General features: G+C 33.7%; 2 protein-coding genes across 2 annotated transcripts; both read left to right on the plus strand.

Annotated features, from left to right (window-relative positions):
- Nucleotides 1-1,499: 1,499 nt before the first annotated feature.
- On the plus strand, nt 1,500-7,757 carry LOC120249583 (protein IQ-DOMAIN 32-like). Its single transcript, XM_039258138.1, has 6 exons — nt 1,500-1,737; nt 3,632-3,967; nt 4,052-4,228; nt 4,751-4,825; nt 4,921-6,580; nt 7,421-7,757. Exons 1-6 carry the CDS (start codon nt 1,651-1,653, stop codon nt 7,438-7,440), a joined length of 2,355 nt encoding a protein of 784 aa, XP_039114072.1. The 5' UTR covers nt 1,500-1,650; the 3' UTR covers nt 7,441-7,757.
- A 7,234-nt stretch (nt 7,758-14,991) lies between these two features.
- On the plus strand, nt 14,992-18,497 carry LOC120283699. The gene is made up of 3 exons (XM_039290416.1): nt 14,992-15,083; nt 15,244-15,614; nt 18,087-18,497. The coding sequence occupies exons 2-3, from the start codon at nt 15,258-15,260 to the stop codon at nt 18,114-18,116; spliced, it is 387 nt and encodes a 128-aa protein (XP_039146350.1). The 5' UTR covers nt 14,992-15,083; nt 15,244-15,257; the 3' UTR covers nt 18,117-18,497.
- Nucleotides 18,498-19,488: the final 991 nt, after the last annotated feature.

Below are 19,488 nucleotides of genomic sequence, written 5' to 3' on the forward strand. Positions count from 1 at the left end.
CCGCACCACATGATGCGGGCCCCACAATGCCAACAACTAGTAGAAAGAATCTCACTGGAAAGAAGGAACAGCAGCCTTTTAACCTAGACATGGACACGTGGCATTGGATAACTGGAAAAGATACAAAAATCCGCCACGTTGCATTCCGAGAACACACAAACTGAAACGAAAAGCAATATATGTTCTTCTTAAAATATCGCATCGCGATATTTTGTCTCTGTACTAAAATTAAAATCACGGGGGAGCAAAATCACGAGCCACGGCCGCTACGCTGCGCCTTCGCACGGGTAGATCATGAATCACGCACGATATTTCAGTCAATTTCTCGCGTATCTCGTGATTCTCTCGGCGGTTTTAATAAAAAGAAAAAAAATATATCTCTAATTTCTCGAGGGGAAAAAATATCTGGTTGAATAATTTTTGGTAATTAATTAATAATAATTAAATTAAAAAACCTTTTTAACTCCATGACAAATTATAGGTTTTCATTGTCTACTTTTTTTAAAGAAGGTACTGATGAGCTTCCACGTGTTCCATGTCAGGTTAAAATCATAAAAAAAAATTTTTTTGACAATTGTTTAGTAAATTCCAAAAAATATATATAATGTGAACTTATTTATTATTTGAGAGTGTAAATTATAATAATTATGAAATTACATACTTTGATTGATAAAATTGAAAATGTTGTGTTTTTAAAGATCCTTACCCTTGATTTTATTGTCACAAGATCTAAAGCGGTCTAAAATGAAGTGCTAAAATTTCTAAAAAAAAAAATAGACATCTTTCGATAAATATTTTTCTATATTCACAAAAATTTTAATTTGAAATCACTTAAATAAATAACCCAGTACTCTATTATTTAAACTAATTCTGTTAATAAAAATATAGTATTTATACAAACAAATTAATATATTATGAAGTGAGCATATTTTATATGGTTAAAAAACTAAAATGATATATAAAAAAAAGTGCTTATATCTTATTTAAATATTTGGAATATATCAAAACTAAACGGATTATGTATTTTATTGTGTTAGATATCTTAAATAAATTTTGTCTGATTAGGTGTATATGTATACATCATGCACTCATATATATATATATATATAGGCTATACTCATAGGATGCAAAGTAAAAACAAAGAGAGAAAACAAAGAAAGAAAGACAGGTATAAGAGTGAAAACAGAGAGGATGTGTAGCAGTAAATCTAACCGGTGAGTAAGCTTATAATCTAATTTGTAGTTATTGAGTTGAAAGTCAACCCCTAGAATTATTATCCACGACATTGGTAGAAAACTCGCTCTTATATATATATATAATTAATTAATTAATTAATTAATTAACTAATTAAAAGATAAAAAATTAGCATTTGGGTATAGTTATTATGAACCTTATCTCATAATAATAGGGTTGTTCAAAAGGAGGCATCCCATTTCTTTTTAACTTTATTTCCTTCAAAACTATTATTTTATAGAGGATGTATGGAATGGAATTAAATCCGAATTAATGAATGCGCTTTAAATCCGCAAAAATAAATAAAACGGCGAAGAACATGAACTGAGAGACTCTGGCCTTCATTCTCTTCTTCTTCTTCAGCCTTTGCTCCCGAGAGAGTCCAGACTTCCAGAATCTCGCTAACGAGAAACCAAAATGGGGAAATCCACCAGCTCTTGTCTCAAGATCATCACTTGTGGTGGCCGCAGTGGCGGTGATTCCGAGAATGAAGATCTCGCTGAGGTGTTTTTCGCTCGTTCTCACTGTTTTTTTTTTTTCACATATTTTTATCTGATTTTTTGAGGTTGGTTTTGTTTGTGTTTGCCATTTGGTGTTTTGGATTTCAAATGAGGGATTCTTTCATGGGAACTGTTTGATTTATTATTATTATTATTAATTTTTTTTGTTTGTGAATTTTGCGTTTTTGTTTTGTTAAAAATCGCCAGATCTATGGCGCTATTATGATTTGGAATGGTACTATGCAATGCATTTGATTTTTTTTCTTCTTTTTTCTTTTTCAGCATTTGTTCTTCTTTGACTGGCCTTTGGTTGCAAAAAGTTTGTGAATTTACGTGGAAGCCACCTTTTTTTTTAATGATTTGTAGAAAATTTATTTTTGTTATCAATCGGTCGCCTTAATTTCATCATCATTTATTGTTCAAATTGATGATTCTTAGTTAAAAGTTATGAGCTTTGATGAAAAGAAAATGCTAAATAAGCTATTAAGCAACCAATTATTTATGAAGGTGAAAGTGGATTGGTTTTTATCTCATATTTGGAATGCGCTTTTTGTTGGATCCTGCAAATTATGAGAGGAATTACTGTCGATTTATGTACCTAATACAAAAATGACAATCATGTTTGGTGCTCTTCATGTCCCCTTTGTCGTATTTGGAATGTGTTTTCAGCCGACAAGGAGTTAGATCTATATTGGTATTCAAGAAAATTCCATTTTTGTTTTTTTCCGTTTAAAAATAATTAAGGTGATAGTGCACTGTGATCAGGACCAAGTATGCTGGCAATGGCTCAAAGATGGGATAGGTAGTTGGCTATTTTGTTTTCCCATTGACTTTTGAGTGTTAGAAACATAATAGAAGGTACATGACAAACATATTTGTACACTAGTATGTTTCTTTTTTGTCTAGACTAGCAGTTATAACTTATAACTACCATATTTTGCAGGTTTTATTTACTTCAGTGAGAAATAATTAATTTTGCTGAAGTGTTTTAAAGTGATGAAAAGTCTCCTGGTTTAATTTAAGCCATTTTGGAAAATTGATTGTCACAAAAAGAATACTGTTTTTTATTTTGATGAACTTCATTGCTGTCTTCTTTCTATTATTTAATTTTTAATATCAGCAATGATACTCAGAAGTTCAAGTATTGTTTTTTGAATTATTTCAAGTGAAAATTTGTGCAGGATTTACTTGGTCTGTCAGTTTTATAAAATGCAGCTAATTTTGTGCACAAAATACCAATACACAGGATAGTGGTATAGAACAGAACCAAAGAGCCTTTTTTTATTGGGAATGAATGAAAAAAAAAAAAAGATGGCCAAATTTTTTATTGGAGAACCCTTTTGTGATTTAATTGTGTTAGAGGCCTCAAGCAGCTGGTATTGTAGTTATGAGTAACTTTGGATTAGTTATATGAATATTCTTCTTCTTTAAAAGTAACCATGTGAAGAGAACATTTTTCTTTTCCTCATTCCTTTCACAATATGAGTGTTGGTTGTTAAAACTTGATAGGGTTGATAAGCTACCTATAAATGTTTCATAATGTGAAAAGAGTCTGTTGATTAAATTGTTTTCTTTGATAACGACTGTTGATCTACTTGATGACTTCAAATCTATCCAAATAGATTATATTCTCTAATTCACAAGTTTTAGTTTATTCTTATTTAGGCGCAATCATGGTATCTTGTTTCTTCCGATTCTTTAGCTGATACACAAACTTGAAAAGCAGTTGAGTCAGATGAGCATTAACTTGAAAATGCTAAATTACTTTTTCGCAAGAAACCAGTCATTGTTCTTCTGTATCTCGATGTTATTTTTATTATTAAATAATTTGGCATCAGTCATAAATACATCTCTTGCTTTCTATAATTTGAAACCTCATGGAGAAATTTCTTTTTCAGACCAAAGCTGCATCAGAAAACCGCAGATGGAGCTTCCGAAAGAAGTCATCTGGCCATCGTGTTTTAAGTGACACTGTGATCTCAGAACCTTTATCCACCGTATGTGACAAGGAAACATTACAAGCTACCACCACTAAGTTTGACTCACCAATACATTCAAATATTCCTGTGAAACTGCAAGCAGAAGATAAGCCGAAGGAAACATTGCCCTTGTCTCCAGATTTAGCAAATTCTGAAGTCACTTCAACACAGCTTGCTGATACAAAAACTGAATCTGATGACAACGTGCGAGAGTTATCTGCTGTAGTCATCCAGTCTGCAATAAGGCGATATTTGGTATATTCTGTAGTATAAATTTCTCAACATTATGTTTGAAGGTCATGTATTGATCACTTCTATATTTGCCATAAATGTGCATAGGCACAGAAGGAGCATCTAAAAGTAAAGAATGTTGTCAAATTGCAAGCTGTTGTACGTGGGCATATTGTCAGAAGACAAGCTGTTGGCACTTTGCGTTGTGTCCAGGCCATTGTTAAAATGCAAGCACTTGTACGGGTTCGCTATGCACGCCAAACAATTGAGAAATCTACCCATTCGGTAAGATCTCTTTTTGCTATCTACAGATCCATGGCTTCTAATATTATAGGGCCCACTGCTTCACTCTTTGAAACTTGGTGAATGAAAATGCTCTTGCAAATGTTGACTAATAACAAGAATTGTTGGAACCTTTTTGGTCAGAATAAACAAAGCAGTAACTATTCTAGATTATTTTGGCCGGAAAAGAAGCTTGTGTCAACTAAACTAGATTGATATATGTAAATATTACCATTGCCTCCTTGGCATGACTGCATAGAACTGTCTGTGATTTGAATATTGACATTCCTTTTTCCTCGTGTCATATTTCTTTCGTCCAAACATCTTGTATAGTGTGATCAATCTGGATCAATGAAAAGTGTTACTGAAATTTTCTGTTTATTTTTGTTTTGCATTTACACTAAACAATTGAATGCTGAGCATGGGCATGCCCATTGTTCTTGGTGGATCTGTACTCACTCATTCTAAATAATAGTTTATTTTGTCTAATATTCTACTTTGATTGTGTTTTCCTTTTGGGTGAAGGGCAATTCGAACACAAAGGCAAATAAAGCGCAATCATCAATTCAGATAGTAATTTCTAATGGATTTGCACGGCAGGTATGAGAATGTTACCTTTCTAATTGTTTTACCAATCTCCAGTTTCTTTTTGTCATATGATGTCTTGGACTGAAATTACGAATTTGTAATACAAGCTTTTGGAGTCTGCACCCAAGCAAAAACCAATTTACATAAACTGTGAACCTTCAAGACCTGATTCAGCAGCATGGAAATGGTTGGAGAGGTGGATGGCTGTTACATCATCAGATATACAGGAACAAATTTTGAATAAGGTTGATGTTCCAGACTTTTTGGAAGAAACAAACCTGGATGCTTCTGAAGCATCAAGTGAGGTTCCAATTACTGATTTCCCTATGTCATCAACTTCAACATTAGCTGTGAATGGGTCTGCAAAACCAGAAGATGATGATTCAATAATAAATACTATTTCTGGTCTTGAGTATCAGCATCCTGCTTCAAATCCATGTGAGGCTTTGAGCTCTTTAGAGAAGGTTGACCAAGATAACTCCAATCTTGAGATTCAGAATTTGGAAACATCACAGCTGAGCGCTGCAAAATCTGAACATGCCGTGCAGGACACCTCTAATCCTGTTCCTGTTGAAACTTCATTGGAGCAGAATGAGGCTTCAGAATCAATACCTGAATTGGCAATCAATAAATCCGACAGTGAAAGTCAGAGTCCTAAGAGTACAAATAAAGGGGAGCCAGTTGAGATTGAGGAAAAAAGATTTGCTTTTGGGTCTAGAAGAATGACCAATCCTGCGTTTGCTGCTGTTCAGTCAAAATTTGAAGAACTAAGCTCATCTCAAAGTATGGGCAGGTCTGCTAGGTCTATTGATCAAGATACTGTACTTCAATCAAAATCAGATAATGTCCAATCTAAGGTGGATCCTCTAATAAAAGCTATGGATTATCCCTTGTCAAAGAACTCAGTTTCATATGATTCAAAAGCTCAAATGGCTTCATCTGAATGTGGTACTGAAATATCCATCTCCTCAGCTCTTGGCTCACCAGAAAGATCAGAAACTGAAAGTGGAGAAACCGCGCTTGAAGCTGGAGCTTTTGTGAAAGAAAATCATGGTGCAAATGATGGAGCAAATAATGCAGTTAATGTAACAAATTTAAATGCCGAAGCAAATGATTCTACCTCTGATCTGAAAACCCTTCAGCCACAAAAAAAGGAAGGTGATGGGAGCGAGACTGATTTGACTGTCGTTGCTGGTATGGTCCAATCAGAAAAACAGCCACCAGAGCCAGAGACTTCTGAGATAGAGACTCATTTAGAAAAACCTACAGATCAACTAGGTTATAGGTCATCACCAGAGGGATCTCCCAGAAGGCCAACAACTATTCTAGAGTCCAGTGGAATCTCCTCAACTCAGAACTCAGTAAATGCTAAGAGTAGTAAAAAAGACATCGTCAATCAAAAGGCTCAAATGGTAGAGAAGAGGTCGCCATCCACTCCCATCAATGAGTCAGGCCAAAGAATCAGCACAGAACAATCGCCGAAGGATCCCAAGAATGCAAAAAGGCGGACATCATTTTCCACAACTAAATCCGATGGTGTTGACCATGAACCTAGGCTCAGCAGTAGTAAATCACTTCCAAGTTATATGCAAGCCACGGAGTCAGCAAGGGCCAAGGCACAGGGGAGCATTTCTCCAAAATCTAGCCCAGATGTGCATGACAAGGACCATGCTAGGAAAAGGCATTCTTTACCCATTGCTAATGCGAAGCAGGATTCGTCTCCGCGCATGCAAAGGTCTACATCACAAGCACAACAGAATGCCAAAGGTGGTACATATTTATGCAATCCTCTTAATTATGTTTGCCATCTTTAATATTCAATATGAATTTATGATGGTATCAGCATTATGCTTTTCTTTATATAACTTTTAAAATGCTGAATTATATGTTGGAAAAAAAGTTTTCATCATAGATTGCATTGATGTTGGTCCTGTTTCTCTAGCAGGGTAAGTTAATCGGCTAAACTTCTTCATGGCACTTGAATTTCTTTCCCTCTGTTTCCACTTGATGGCCTCACAATATAGGCTTTGAAATTTTACTTTTTTAGGATTCTTATCCAAATCCTTTTCACAGTGATAAATTTTGTTAGTTAAATGCAATGAGATATGCGAGCCCTAACTAGAACAAAGAATTACTCTTTATTATTGTTTTTCAAGGATTAATTCTTACATAGAGTCAAATATACAGTTAAATCATGTGGTTTGGATTAGGTGGCATGAAATATATCTCCTTTGGTGATCAAACACTATGCTGGAATTATTTGACTAACTAATAGTCCCACATCAATTAACTTAGTAGATATAGATTTGTATACATAAGCATAGGTCTCTCATTCCATCAACTTGAGCTTTTGAGTTGATAATGTGTGTTTTGTTTCATCTACCATGGCATCACACTGAAAGATGATAAGATGATAGCATATTGTGAACATAAATTTGTAGAGATTTTTTTTTTTTCTAAAAAGCAGGCATTCTGTTTGATTCTCAACTTCTTTCTTCTGACTTTTTGCTTATTACTTGTCCAGAAATCATGAACCCAGCTTTTGTCTAATTTAAGGATTAGTGGACTGGCGATTCGATTCCTAACCTCTTGAAATTTTCTTTGCAGAGAGGAGATGGCAGAGATGAGCATATCATCATCAAAGTGACTTCTGATTATCAGTCTTGATGGACTGAGATGATTACTGATTATGTGTGTTTAAAGTTAGCTAATTTAGAAACTTATGATTTACGTCGTCTTTAACTTTGTGGATTGTTAAAATTTGATATACATGTATACTGAGTGTTATCGTAAAGTCTCAACCCAGAGTTTTCGGTATGCTTTTGTTTATGCTTGTGTGGTAAAAGGGTTGGTTTTCAGAAGACTCTTGATGTATTCCCATTCTTAAGATTGCTGTTATATGTGATGTACACAGGTTTTTCAGCAATGCATGATGCTTCCTTCTGAATAAACTTGTATGGATGTAATTTACATGGATTCTGCAAATGTTGTGTTCTGCTTCCCATGAAAAGTTATACCTTTCTGTTTTTTTTTAGTGTAAAATTGAAATAAAATTAATATAAGGACAAAGAAAATTATTGTCTTATGTTGAATGAAGAAAACTAAATTTAAAAACAAAAGAAAGAAAAATGGATTGAACAAAATTTTCCATTGATTTTTTTCTTCCCTTGTGAGAATGAAAAAAATTATTGGAAGGGAAGACTTATTATTCATTAGATTATATTTTGTACTTTTTTTTAATGTAAATGTGGACATGTTATATTAGAAACGTGCATAGGCGTGGAGTTAATTTTTAATATACTTGTGGTCTCATCTACGTGAGTTGAAATTCAAATTTGTCTTTTCAGCAAAACACAAACACCCTACAAAGGAGATTTGATTATGTAGATTCGAACTAGCCTTCTCAATAATACATGAATAGTCTACATAAGAGACCTAGTCACACAAGTTCAAACATATCTCCTCAATATGATATGAATACACTATACAAAGGACTTAGTCACACAGGTTCGACCCTACCTCTTCAATAGGACTCAAGTACCCTATATGTCGTCCCCTAGTGCCAATAGATCAAGAAATGTGATGCATATATTTTATTTTTATAGTTTTATTAACTGAACGTTATATCCCACGATTAAAATGGTTTTTTTTTAACCAATTAATTTATATAAAATCTCTTTGTTTACATTAGATACATAATCTATTTTAATGAATATATTAAAACAAATTAGTTAAAATAACAAAGATTTATATGTAGTGTAGTAAGGGTTCATAAAGTAAGATAAGGTGAGAGAATAAATCAACTCATATCTTGTTTGCGGTAAAAGTAGAGTAAAATAAAAGTTTAAAAATGGTAGAAAATACTATACACTGTTATTACTTAAATACTTTTGAATATCAAAAAGTTATATTAATGAATCAATAAATAATTTTTAATTAATAATTTTAATTAAATATTGTTAAAAAAATGATTAAGTAACATAAAACAAAATTTATATAAATATTTTCAAATTTTTTATACAACTCCATACATATTAGTAAATATAAATAAAATGATATTTTCGTCCAATAAAATTATTACAAGAGATTCCAGTGTATCTCCAGCAATGAGAGAAGGAGAGGAAGCTCAATGCTAGGGGTTTCTTTTTTTGCATTCACTCCTAAATATAATGATATTATTAGTTATTACGAGTTTATTATAGGGGTATTTTCATCCATGAAATTATCAACATTTCCCAACCCTCTTATTTGGAGGGTTGAGAAATGGGGTGTTTTCAGCCCCCTATTTACCTCCAAAACTCTTACCTTTTCCCCCAACTCTTTTCCCTAAGCAAGGATTGAGAGAACCCTTACCTCCAAAAGCCCATTCAACTCTTCTCTTCAAACAAGGTCTAATAAAGGAATTTTTCATCAAATCTTTCGATTAAAAATAAAATATTAAGCCAATGGATTTATGATTCATTATTATTGACCCTACCATATAAAGTGTTGAAATGGAGATTGAAATGGAGATTAATAGAACTATGAGTTCAAATTCTACTATTAAATCCTCGGTTATGAGTAGAGGTGGGCACGGGCCGTCCAGCAACCCGACCCGGCCTGGCCCGTGCCCGGCTCGTCGGGTCATTGACCCGACGGGCCGGGCCAAGAACCCGTGACCCGCCGAGCCCGGACCCAGCATAGAACTGGGTTGTAACCCGCCGGGTTGGGAGTCATTGAAGGCTTCGACTGACAATGTACATAATAGCGATTGGGCTACTTTTTTAAAATTCACAAAAAAAAAAAAATTCAAATTTTTGAAATTTGAAAAACTCGGATTTTTTTTAAATTTCTTATAAATTTCTATATATACCCCCATCCCCATGTTATTTAGTTTTTACAAATTATTACTCTTTCCCAACTCTCTCACTCTCATGTTCTCTTAATCTCACTCTCTCAAGGCATATTATTTGGAATCTTGGAGCTTAATTATTTGGATTCTTGGAGTTTATTATCAAGACTTAATATTACAAGTTGGAGCCTTGTAGACTTAAAGTGGTGCAAATTTGGGTTTTCTTTTAATTATTTACATTTTGGAAGCCCCCCAATTAACAAGGTTGGTCATGATTTATTTATTTTTATGTTTAGTTATAGTTTTGTAGGCTTGTCTTATTTTAATCATGCAAGTATTAGTTGTATTATTTTTTGTAGTTTTGGTTGATTTTTTTTATAAATATTTGGACGAAATTATTATTGTAGACATGAATAAAAGTATTAGTTGAAATTCCTGATATTTATTTTAATTATTAGTTTAGACTTGTGGTTTTGCAAAAAATGCATGAAATTATTATTTGTGGACTTCATGGAGTTGTTTTTTTTAAATAATTGTATGAATTTATTTTTGTAGACTTGAACAAAATTATTAGTTGTATTCTTGATATTTATTTTTATTATTAGTATAAACATGTGGTTTTTAAAAAAATGCATGAAATTATTATTTCTACATTTTGTAGACTTGGTTTTCTTTAATATTTGCATGAAATTATTTTTGTAAAGTTGAATGAAATTATTTTTTTGTATTTATGATATTTTTTTATTATTAGTCATATAGTTGTGGTTTTTTTGAAAAATGCATGAAATTATTTTTTGTGGACTTGAATGAAATTATTTTTAACTTGTGGGTTTTTAAAAAATACATGCAATTATTATTTTTAGTTTTTGTAGGCTTGGTTTTCTTTAATATTTGTATAAATTATTTTTGTAGAGTTGAATGAAAATGTATTTATGACATATTTTTTTGTTATTAGTCTAGAGTTGTGGTTTTTTTAAAAATGCATGAAATTATTTTTTGTGGACTTGAACGAAATTATTTTTAACTTGTGGGTTTTTAAAAAGTACATGCAATTATTATTTGTAGTTTTTGTAGACTTTGTTTTCTTTAATATTTGCATGAAAATTATTTTTTTGTAGAGTTGAATGAAATTATTTTTTTGTATTTATGACATATTTTTTTATTATTAGTCTAGAGTTGTGGTTTTTTTGAAAAATGCATGAAATTATTATATTTTTTTTGGACTTGAATGAAATTATTTTTAACTTGTGGGGTTTTAAAAAGTACATAAAATTATTATTTGTAGTTTTCATAGAGTTGTTTTTTTAAATATTTTTCATGAAATTATTTTTTTGTAGACTTGAACAAAATTATTATTTTTTTGTGGACTTGGTTTTTGTAAATATTTGCATGAAATTATTTGTTGTACACTTGAATGAAATTAGTTGTTGTATTGTTGATATTTATTTCATTATTAGTTGTAGACTTGTGTATTTTTTAATATTTGCATGAAATTATTATTTGTAGTTTTTTTGTAGACTTGTGGTTTTTTTGTAAATATTTGCATGAATTTTATTTGTTCTAGACTTGAATGAAATTATTTGTTGTATTCTTGATATTTATTTCATTATTAGTTGTAGACTTGTGTAATTTTTTTAATATTTACATGAAATTATTATTTGTAATTTTTGTAAACTTATGATTTTTTTGTAAATATTTGCATGAATTTTATTCGTTCTTGACTTGAATGAAATTATTATTTTTATTCTTGATATTTATTTCATTATTAGTTGTAGAATTGTGTATTTTTTTAATATTTACATGAAATTATTATTTGTAGTTTTTTTGTAAACTTGTGGTTTTTTTGTAAATATTTGCATGAATTTTTATTCGTTCTAGACTTGAATGAAATTATTATTTGTATTCTTGATATTTATTTCATTATTAGTTGTAGACTTGTGTATTTTTTTAATATTTACATGAAATTATTATTTGTAGTTTTTGTAAACTTGTGGTTTTTTTTGTAAATATTTGCATGAATTTTATTCGTTCTAAACTTGAATGAAATTATTATTTGTATTTTTAATATTCATTTCATTATTAGTTGTAGACTTGTGTATTTTTTTTAATATTTGCATGAAATTATTATTTGTAGTTTTTGTAGACTTGTGGCTTTTTTTGTTGTAAATATTTGCATGAAATTATTTGTTGTACACTTGAATGAAATTAGTTGTTGTATTGTTGATATTTATTTCATTATTAGTTGCAGACTTGTGTATTTTTTTTAATATTTGCATGAAATTATTATTTGTAGTTTTTGTAGACTTGTGGTTTTTTTTTGTAAATATTTGTATGAAATTATTTGTTGAAGACTTGAATGAAATTAGTTGTTGAATTCTTAGATATTACAATATGGTTTCACGTGGTGGATGCTTGAGAGAAAAAAGCGTTATTGGTTTGGCTTCCACTCCCACACCACCTACTCAAGAAAACAATTCATTTCAGGATTTTGAGAGCCCAATGGAACAATCGGTACCGGATGATGTACCCTCACAAACCGGACAAGCAATCAACTCCATGGAAATTCCCCTAAAATCTAACATTTTTAAAACTCATTTTACAAAATTGTATAATAATGATGGCATTGTAACACATGGTAAATGTAATTATTGTGATTCCGAATTTAAGCATTGTAAGGGGTGGAGGATATGGCGCATTCAACAGACACTTGGAGAAGAAACACCCAAACAAGCTTGGACATGCTCGATCACAGTCACAAATTAGATTCACTGTGGATGAAGGTACATGTTCTCGATCATCTCTATTTACATTTAAGCATGCAAAATACAGTAATAAAATTGTGGAGACAATTTCCGTCGAGCACTTGCCGTTCAACTTCGCTGAACGGTGTCAAGTGCAAGAATGCATCAATGACACACTGCAACCAGCGTGCAAGAAGGTCTCACAGAGGACAATTCAAATAACAATATTCAAACAATACAAGTATGGTAGGGAACAACTTTGTGAGTATTTTCGTACTTTTAACTCTTCAGTTTCCTTATGTTCCGATGTTTGGACCGATGTTTTTCATGAAAATTCTTTTATGGGTATTACGGCACATTGGGTTGATGACAAGTGGAATATCCAAAAGCGGATTCTCACTTTTAGGGTGTTCAACGAGACTCATAACGCCGATAATATTTATAGACTTATTCGTGGAGTTATCGAAGAATTTGGTTTAATGTTTAAAATTTTTTTGATTTCTTTTGATAATGCCTCCGCTAATACGGCCTCAATTTGACCTCTAGAAGATTTTTTGAGGCCTTCATGTGGTGGAAAATATTTTCATATAAGATGTTTGTCATGTTTTAAACTTATGTGTGCAAAGTGGTTTGGAAGAGCTTAAAGAATTTGTACTCCCCGTTAGGGAGATCGTAGCTGATATGGGAAAAAGCATGACTCTAATAAAACAATGGGCTCGCTATTGTAAAGCACATAACATAAGGGTGAACATATTCCCTAAAGATGTCAAAACAAGATGGAACTCAACTTATCGGCTTCTTAGTGCAACATTTTCCTATAGGACATTGTTGACTAAGTTTGTTAATGATTCCTTGGTTGGTTTTTGTTTATATGAGTATAACTGTGTAATTATCGCTCGTACTATTGATTTGCTTGCGGTTTTTAACACATATACTAATTTGTTTTCGCAAGTTTATTTTCCTACTTCTCATTTATTTTTATATGGTGCTGTTGACGTGGTTGAACAATTTTGGAAGTTTAGATTAGATCCACAATTGTTTAGTGCGTTGATCACTATGAAAATTAAATGGTTGTCTTATTATAAAAATATACCTCCTATTGCTTTAGTTGCATTTGTTCTTGATCCAAGGTAGAAGCTAGAAGGTTTGCAAGAATATTTGGAAGCATATTACAAATTCTTAGGATTCAATGGAGGACAAGATTCCCAACCGGTTCCCATGAGCATACCCATCAGTGACGTGGATACTCAAGAATCTGAACTAGACTCCGACAGCATTGTGGATGTCAATGAAATTGTTGTTGATACTAGGAGTCAACTTGTTGAATTATATGATAGTTATTGTATTAGATGTAGCCATATAGTTCCACAAGTTGCACAGGAGGCAGTAGGACAATCTAGCAGTGGTGGAGAAGAATCATTTCGGCATAGGCAAGCAAAGAAGAAACCAAGGGGATCACAATATACAGAGCTCGACTTGTATTTCAACACTACCTTCCGGTCTCAGAAGAAATCAACACAGACATGACTTTCAACGTCCTCAACTGGTGGCAAGGTAATGAAAATCCGTACCCCATTCTTTCACTAATGGTAAAGGATATTTTTGTGTGTCCTATGTCTACAGTAGCTTGCGAGCAGACTTTTAGCACAGGTGGAAATATGTTGGATTCGAGACACGTTCACAATTGACCCCACAAAATATTGAAATTCAAGTTTGTACGGATGACTGGAAACGTGCTCAAGTTCGGCAACAAGAAGCAGAACAAGGAAGTCCAGATGCTAGTGATTTCTTCTACACAGATAACATGATGAGCACACCTGGCACGACAACAACAGTCATTGAGTCCGACCAAGACCTAGATGTTACCGATTAGGTAAGTGGGTGAGCGATTACACTGTGTAACAGAACTACGTGTGCTTTGATTCCTCTCACACCCAGGAGGATACGTAGGCAACTTGATTCGGCATGTAAACGAATTAAGTGCAAGCCATTTATTTTCAAATTTAGTATAATTTAAAATTTTAGTGAAATTTAGTGTAATACGTGGGATATCTCTTATTATTTAGAAACTTGTGTTCTAAATTAATTTATTTTTTTTTCTAGAAAATTTTCTGATTTTTTTTTCTGAATTTTCAGAATTTTTTTTTTTTGCTATTTTTTCGGAATTTTTTATAATTTTTTAAAATTTTTTTAAATTTTTTTTTGAGGTGGGCCAATTAACCGGTCCGCCGGGTCACCGTGGAAGCCGGGCCGATTCCGGGCTCGGCTTCCTGTGACCCGGACCCACCGGGTCCGATGGGCCAACCCAGCCCGGCGGGTTCTACACCCGAGCCGGGTCGTGGGTCGTGGGCGGTGAACCCGGACTGACGGATCGTAGATCCTGCTAACCCGGGTCCCATGCCCACCACTAGTTATGAGTGTGAATTTGTACCTCGTCACTGGGTGAGGGTGTACGAAGTTATATTTACCAAAACCATAATAATAATAATAATAATAATAATAATAATAATAATGAACATTAAAAAAAATGTTGGTGTGATAAACCATGTTTTTTGTGGATATCTCAAATAAAATTTTTTTAAAAAAAAGGATCGGTTTAAGTTTTATTGGAAAGCAGAGAGGGAGAACAAAAGCTCCAGGTCGTCACTCTCCGGAAGCCCCCATTCCCTTGTTCTCTCCGCCGCTCGCCGGACTTCAGGTAAGCACGTTCTTCTCCATCCCTCCATATCTCTATTCCTCGACCTAGATCAAGTGGAGCTGATGGCGGCGATGGCGGCGATGAGATCAATGAGTTTCTGGGGTTTTTTTTTCCTCTTATGACCCATGAATTCGTCCTTTGTTCATTGTAATCCTTGCAGACGGACGAGAGAAGATGCTCAAATTCTTGTCGAAGGTGCAGATCGAGTTCAATCCGCTGAACCCGCGGACGGCGGCGTGCATGGAGTTCTTGGCGCAGTGCAACTCGCGCAAAGCGAAGGAATCGAACCCTGCGTGCCAGGTCGAGGTGAAGCGGCGCATTGATGATCATCCGCCTCAGATCACCGTGACCTATGTGAATGGCGTCGTGGAGAACATCGATGCTGCCTCAACCCCGGCTCAGCACATCCGGCAGCGCATTCTTGAGCGTGGCCAGCTCCTTGAGACGGAGCAGATGTTCCGTGAGGCTGGAGAGCCTTGGCCTGTGCTCATTCCCGAGGAGGAGCTCCACCAGACGTTCCCTGGGACCAAGGTCTCATTTTTTCTGTTTTCTTTTCTCTTTCGTTTGATTTTGGCATTTCATCGAACACCTTCTGTGCGACTTCTTTTACGGCTGCTGGTTTTTGTGTGTTATTGGTATTGCTCATTCGGTAACCTTGAGTAATAACTAATACAGCATGCTGATTCAAACACATAGATAAGACATTCTGCATTGATGGTTTAGAGACAGGGTGGTAGTGACTTGGGTCATTTGGATCTTTATCCTGTTGTTTGGCAATTTGGTTCTCAAATTTACTTTTATGTCGAAAATTACAAACATACATATGATGAAAGCTTGCTGTATGGTCATGCTATCTCTTCTATTATCAACTGGTACAGCATTGAAACCCCTACAAAAACAATGTAGGATAGGCTGTTCGAGCTGTTGAAGATCTGCTACATAGAAAATTACATACAAATTAGCTTGTCTTTCTTCATAATTCACTCATTGTTCTGAATTCTATGATTGAATTAGGGTATGGCTTTTATTGGTGTTTTGATAGCTTAGTCGGCATCTATAACCCAATGCTTTGGCAAATAGATAGTTAGTTGCATGGGCACTGGGCAGTGACCTTTATCAATGCTAAAAGCTCACTTCAGTCCTAATGAGTAGTAAAATCTGCTTTGGCTTGGTTTGAACCCGTAAATGAGCAGAGCATATGATTTCTCACAGAAATTATAGTTGTATATATCATGTTAGGGCTATTTAAAGCTAATACCTGATTATAATTAGTTACTTGTCCAAGTGCATGCATTTATTTTTGCCTATCTAATTCACCACTATCCACAAATATCTCTAATTGCACACATGGTCTTGAGAAAATGATATTTACAGTTGGATGCAGATTTATGCTCTTCACAGTAAATTTACAAGTCAAATGCACTTACAAATAGCCGTGAAACAATTAATAATGGGATTGTTCTGTAGCCACCATAGGATCCCTCAGTGTATGGCATTGACCTTCATCTACTCTTTAATCTTTATGCTGCAACTTAGATTATAGGTGCTGCAAGGAAGAAACTTGGGAACAACTATTGTAGTTTGAACTTTATGATTAGTTTCTTATAATTCTTTTTTTATAAGAGTTGGTCCAGAATCTGGCTTGAGTAAAATGGGGGCTTCATGTTGTCACCAAAAACTATGGTCAGTTGTTAGTTGAGGGGCCTAACTAGTTCCTAATACATGTGATTGTGTTATGAACTTATGATAACTGCATGTTACTAAAAACTACAAACAGGTGTTAGTGGGGGAACTACCTATTTCCTTTTATGTATGAGTGTGCTTTGATCACTTTGGTAAGCACAATGGCATCAGCCTTCACTTTAGTCTCATCCACCTTCCTCCTAGGCTATAGTTTGAGTTATTGCTCATTAATGCAGAGGATTAACCCTGATAGATTTGGGATGATTTCAAAGATGAGGTGGATGTAAAAAAGGAATTGCAGATGTGTACAAACTAAATGGCATTGGGTTCTGATTGCCCCAAAAAAAAGTGAAAAAGGCATGGGGTTCTGCAATTTCTTTTCTTGTAGGAGTTCATGATTTGCGTGCTAGTGAAATTTTTCTTAGTGTATTTGTGAAAAAACTGTTGGAAAAATTTTCTGATCCTCTCAGTATACTGGTTCTCAATAGAAAACTGTTACAACTTTCACCTTGGAATTTGAATCTTAATCATGAACTCCTTTACATCATCTGCAGTATGGGATGCTGATGAGAGATGGTTGTGGTTAGACATGTTGTGAATCTACTTTTAGGTAAGGTTTTGCGAATGTTGCATTTGCTGTGATACCCAAGCAATTTGGACTACTTCAAATGTTAGAAAGCATTGATAAGTTATTGAGATTCATTAAATTGTGATTTGAGACGACATGCCTTTTTTTAACCGGCTAAATTTACTGCTCTAACTTCAAAAACTTGTCCCTTGTATGCTCTTTGGTATTAAGTCTCCAACATTGGTGACTATGGCCTATGAGAAGGTTTGGAGAAGTGTGAATTAAGGATCTAGATCTGACTGGAAGCATAAGTTCAACGGAAACTTGGATAAGAAAATTAGAGCTAACTGCTGACCCAATTTTATATGATGATTTTATCTCTAAAAGAGTCATCGATCTCTATTTGTGGACGAGTTAGAAATCTTCATTAGCAGCACTTCAAGCATAACGCCAAAGCTTCCTGTCTTTTTTTTTTTCGTTACTGGTTTTCATCAATTGATTTTTCAGTAGGTCTGACTCTTCTTCCACACCATGGACATCTGAAACTGTACATTTTTTTTCTTCAAAAAAATAATTATGTTCTTAACTGCACAAAGAAAGAAGGATTATTTCATATCTATCATTTTGGACTAGCATTTGCCTTTTGTTTTAGTTCTTATGTGCTACAGTAGAAGCATAGAATATATTAATCTCTATTTATCTCTTACTCATTTTGTTGTTCAATTTGTCCTCTTTGCCCTTTTGTTTTGCAGCCAAGGAAAGCACAAGAGAAGAGCCAATGATCTTGCATTGCTATATGACAATTCATTTAGTTACTCTGTCATGGCACTCCATTATTGTGCTCTTTTTATCCATGGAGATGTGAAATAACTTAGCTTGTTTTCTTGAAGATCTCTCTAATAGCTCAGATAATCTCAGACATGAAAGGTATATCTATCTACCAACCAGGTGATGATGTTGAAAGAGAATTTTAATTAGTTCATGCACTTGTAAGTCCCATGTCTTCACATTGTGCTTCACTTAGATTACCAATTTTGAATTTTTCTCTTGGCATGCAGGCTTTATTTCATGTATTGAAGATCTCATGTGTTTATGTTGCTTTTGACTTGCCATCAAATTATCACTTTCTGAATTCCCATGGATTTCTTTTTCAAATAATTTGTATAGTTTGAGTGTATTGTTATTTAATTGCATCCATATTCTCATGTGTTGTTTCTACAGGCTGGATATGCATTATGTAATGAGTATAAAACAGGCTTCCTCGCCAACGACCTTCGGGTCTATTGGTACACGGGTCGCCAATAGAGTTCTCACCGAGTGGTGAGAGTTCGATTCTCGGTGAGGGCACATTTCTGGGAGTTGTGAATAGTGGTTGTGTACGGGTGGTTTCAGCGCCCACGTGACGTGACGTCCCCCACTGCTCCACCGGCGCATGCAGCGTCTTTGGGGCTCTCAGTGGGTTCGCCCGCTCCTCTTTCCCAAAAACAGGCTTCCTCCAAAATAATAAAAAAATAAAGAGAAAAAGAAAGTAAGAGACTCGTCTGAAGGAAATAGTTATTATTCAATTTAAATTGCTTGCAAAGTATTATTATATGTATAATAACAACAACAATAATAAACCGTCAGTTCTAACTTTTCACTGTCGGTAAATAAAATTTAGCTAACGTTTAATTTTTGTCTGTACTTAATAATGCGCATGATGTTTAACATATTATTATATGTATAAGCTAAATTTAAATAATAATAATAATTATTATTATAATGTTTAGAGAAATTACTCAAAAGGTCCAAACAACTTTATTAATGGGCAAAAAAAACCTATGATTTTTTCAAATATTTTGGAAATCCTTTTTTTTTTCTAAAATTATTTAATCAAATATTTTTGAAAAATCTAAAATCATTTTTAAGTCCAATCTAGATAATCTTGGATCTATTCTTATACTGGCTTCAATTTTTAGTTTTACTCTTTAGTTTTTGACACTTCAGATTTACTATTTTTACATGATCTTCAATTTTTAGTTTTGTTTTTTAGTTTTTGGTGTATCAGGTTATTATTTAGCGAATCTATTTAAATTTATATGATATCAAACAGAATTCAAACTTCCAAAGATGACAAAAGGGACAAAATAAAATTGATTGTAAAAAAAAAATAGA

The sequence above is a fragment of the Dioscorea cayenensis genome, chromosome 19, assembly GCF_009730915.1.
Source record: "Dioscorea cayenensis subsp. rotundata cultivar TDr96_F1 chromosome 19, TDr96_F1_v2_PseudoChromosome.rev07_lg8_w22 25.fasta, whole genome shotgun sequence".
NCBI classification, from domain to species: domain Eukaryota; kingdom Viridiplantae; phylum Streptophyta; class Magnoliopsida; order Dioscoreales; family Dioscoreaceae; genus Dioscorea; species Dioscorea cayenensis.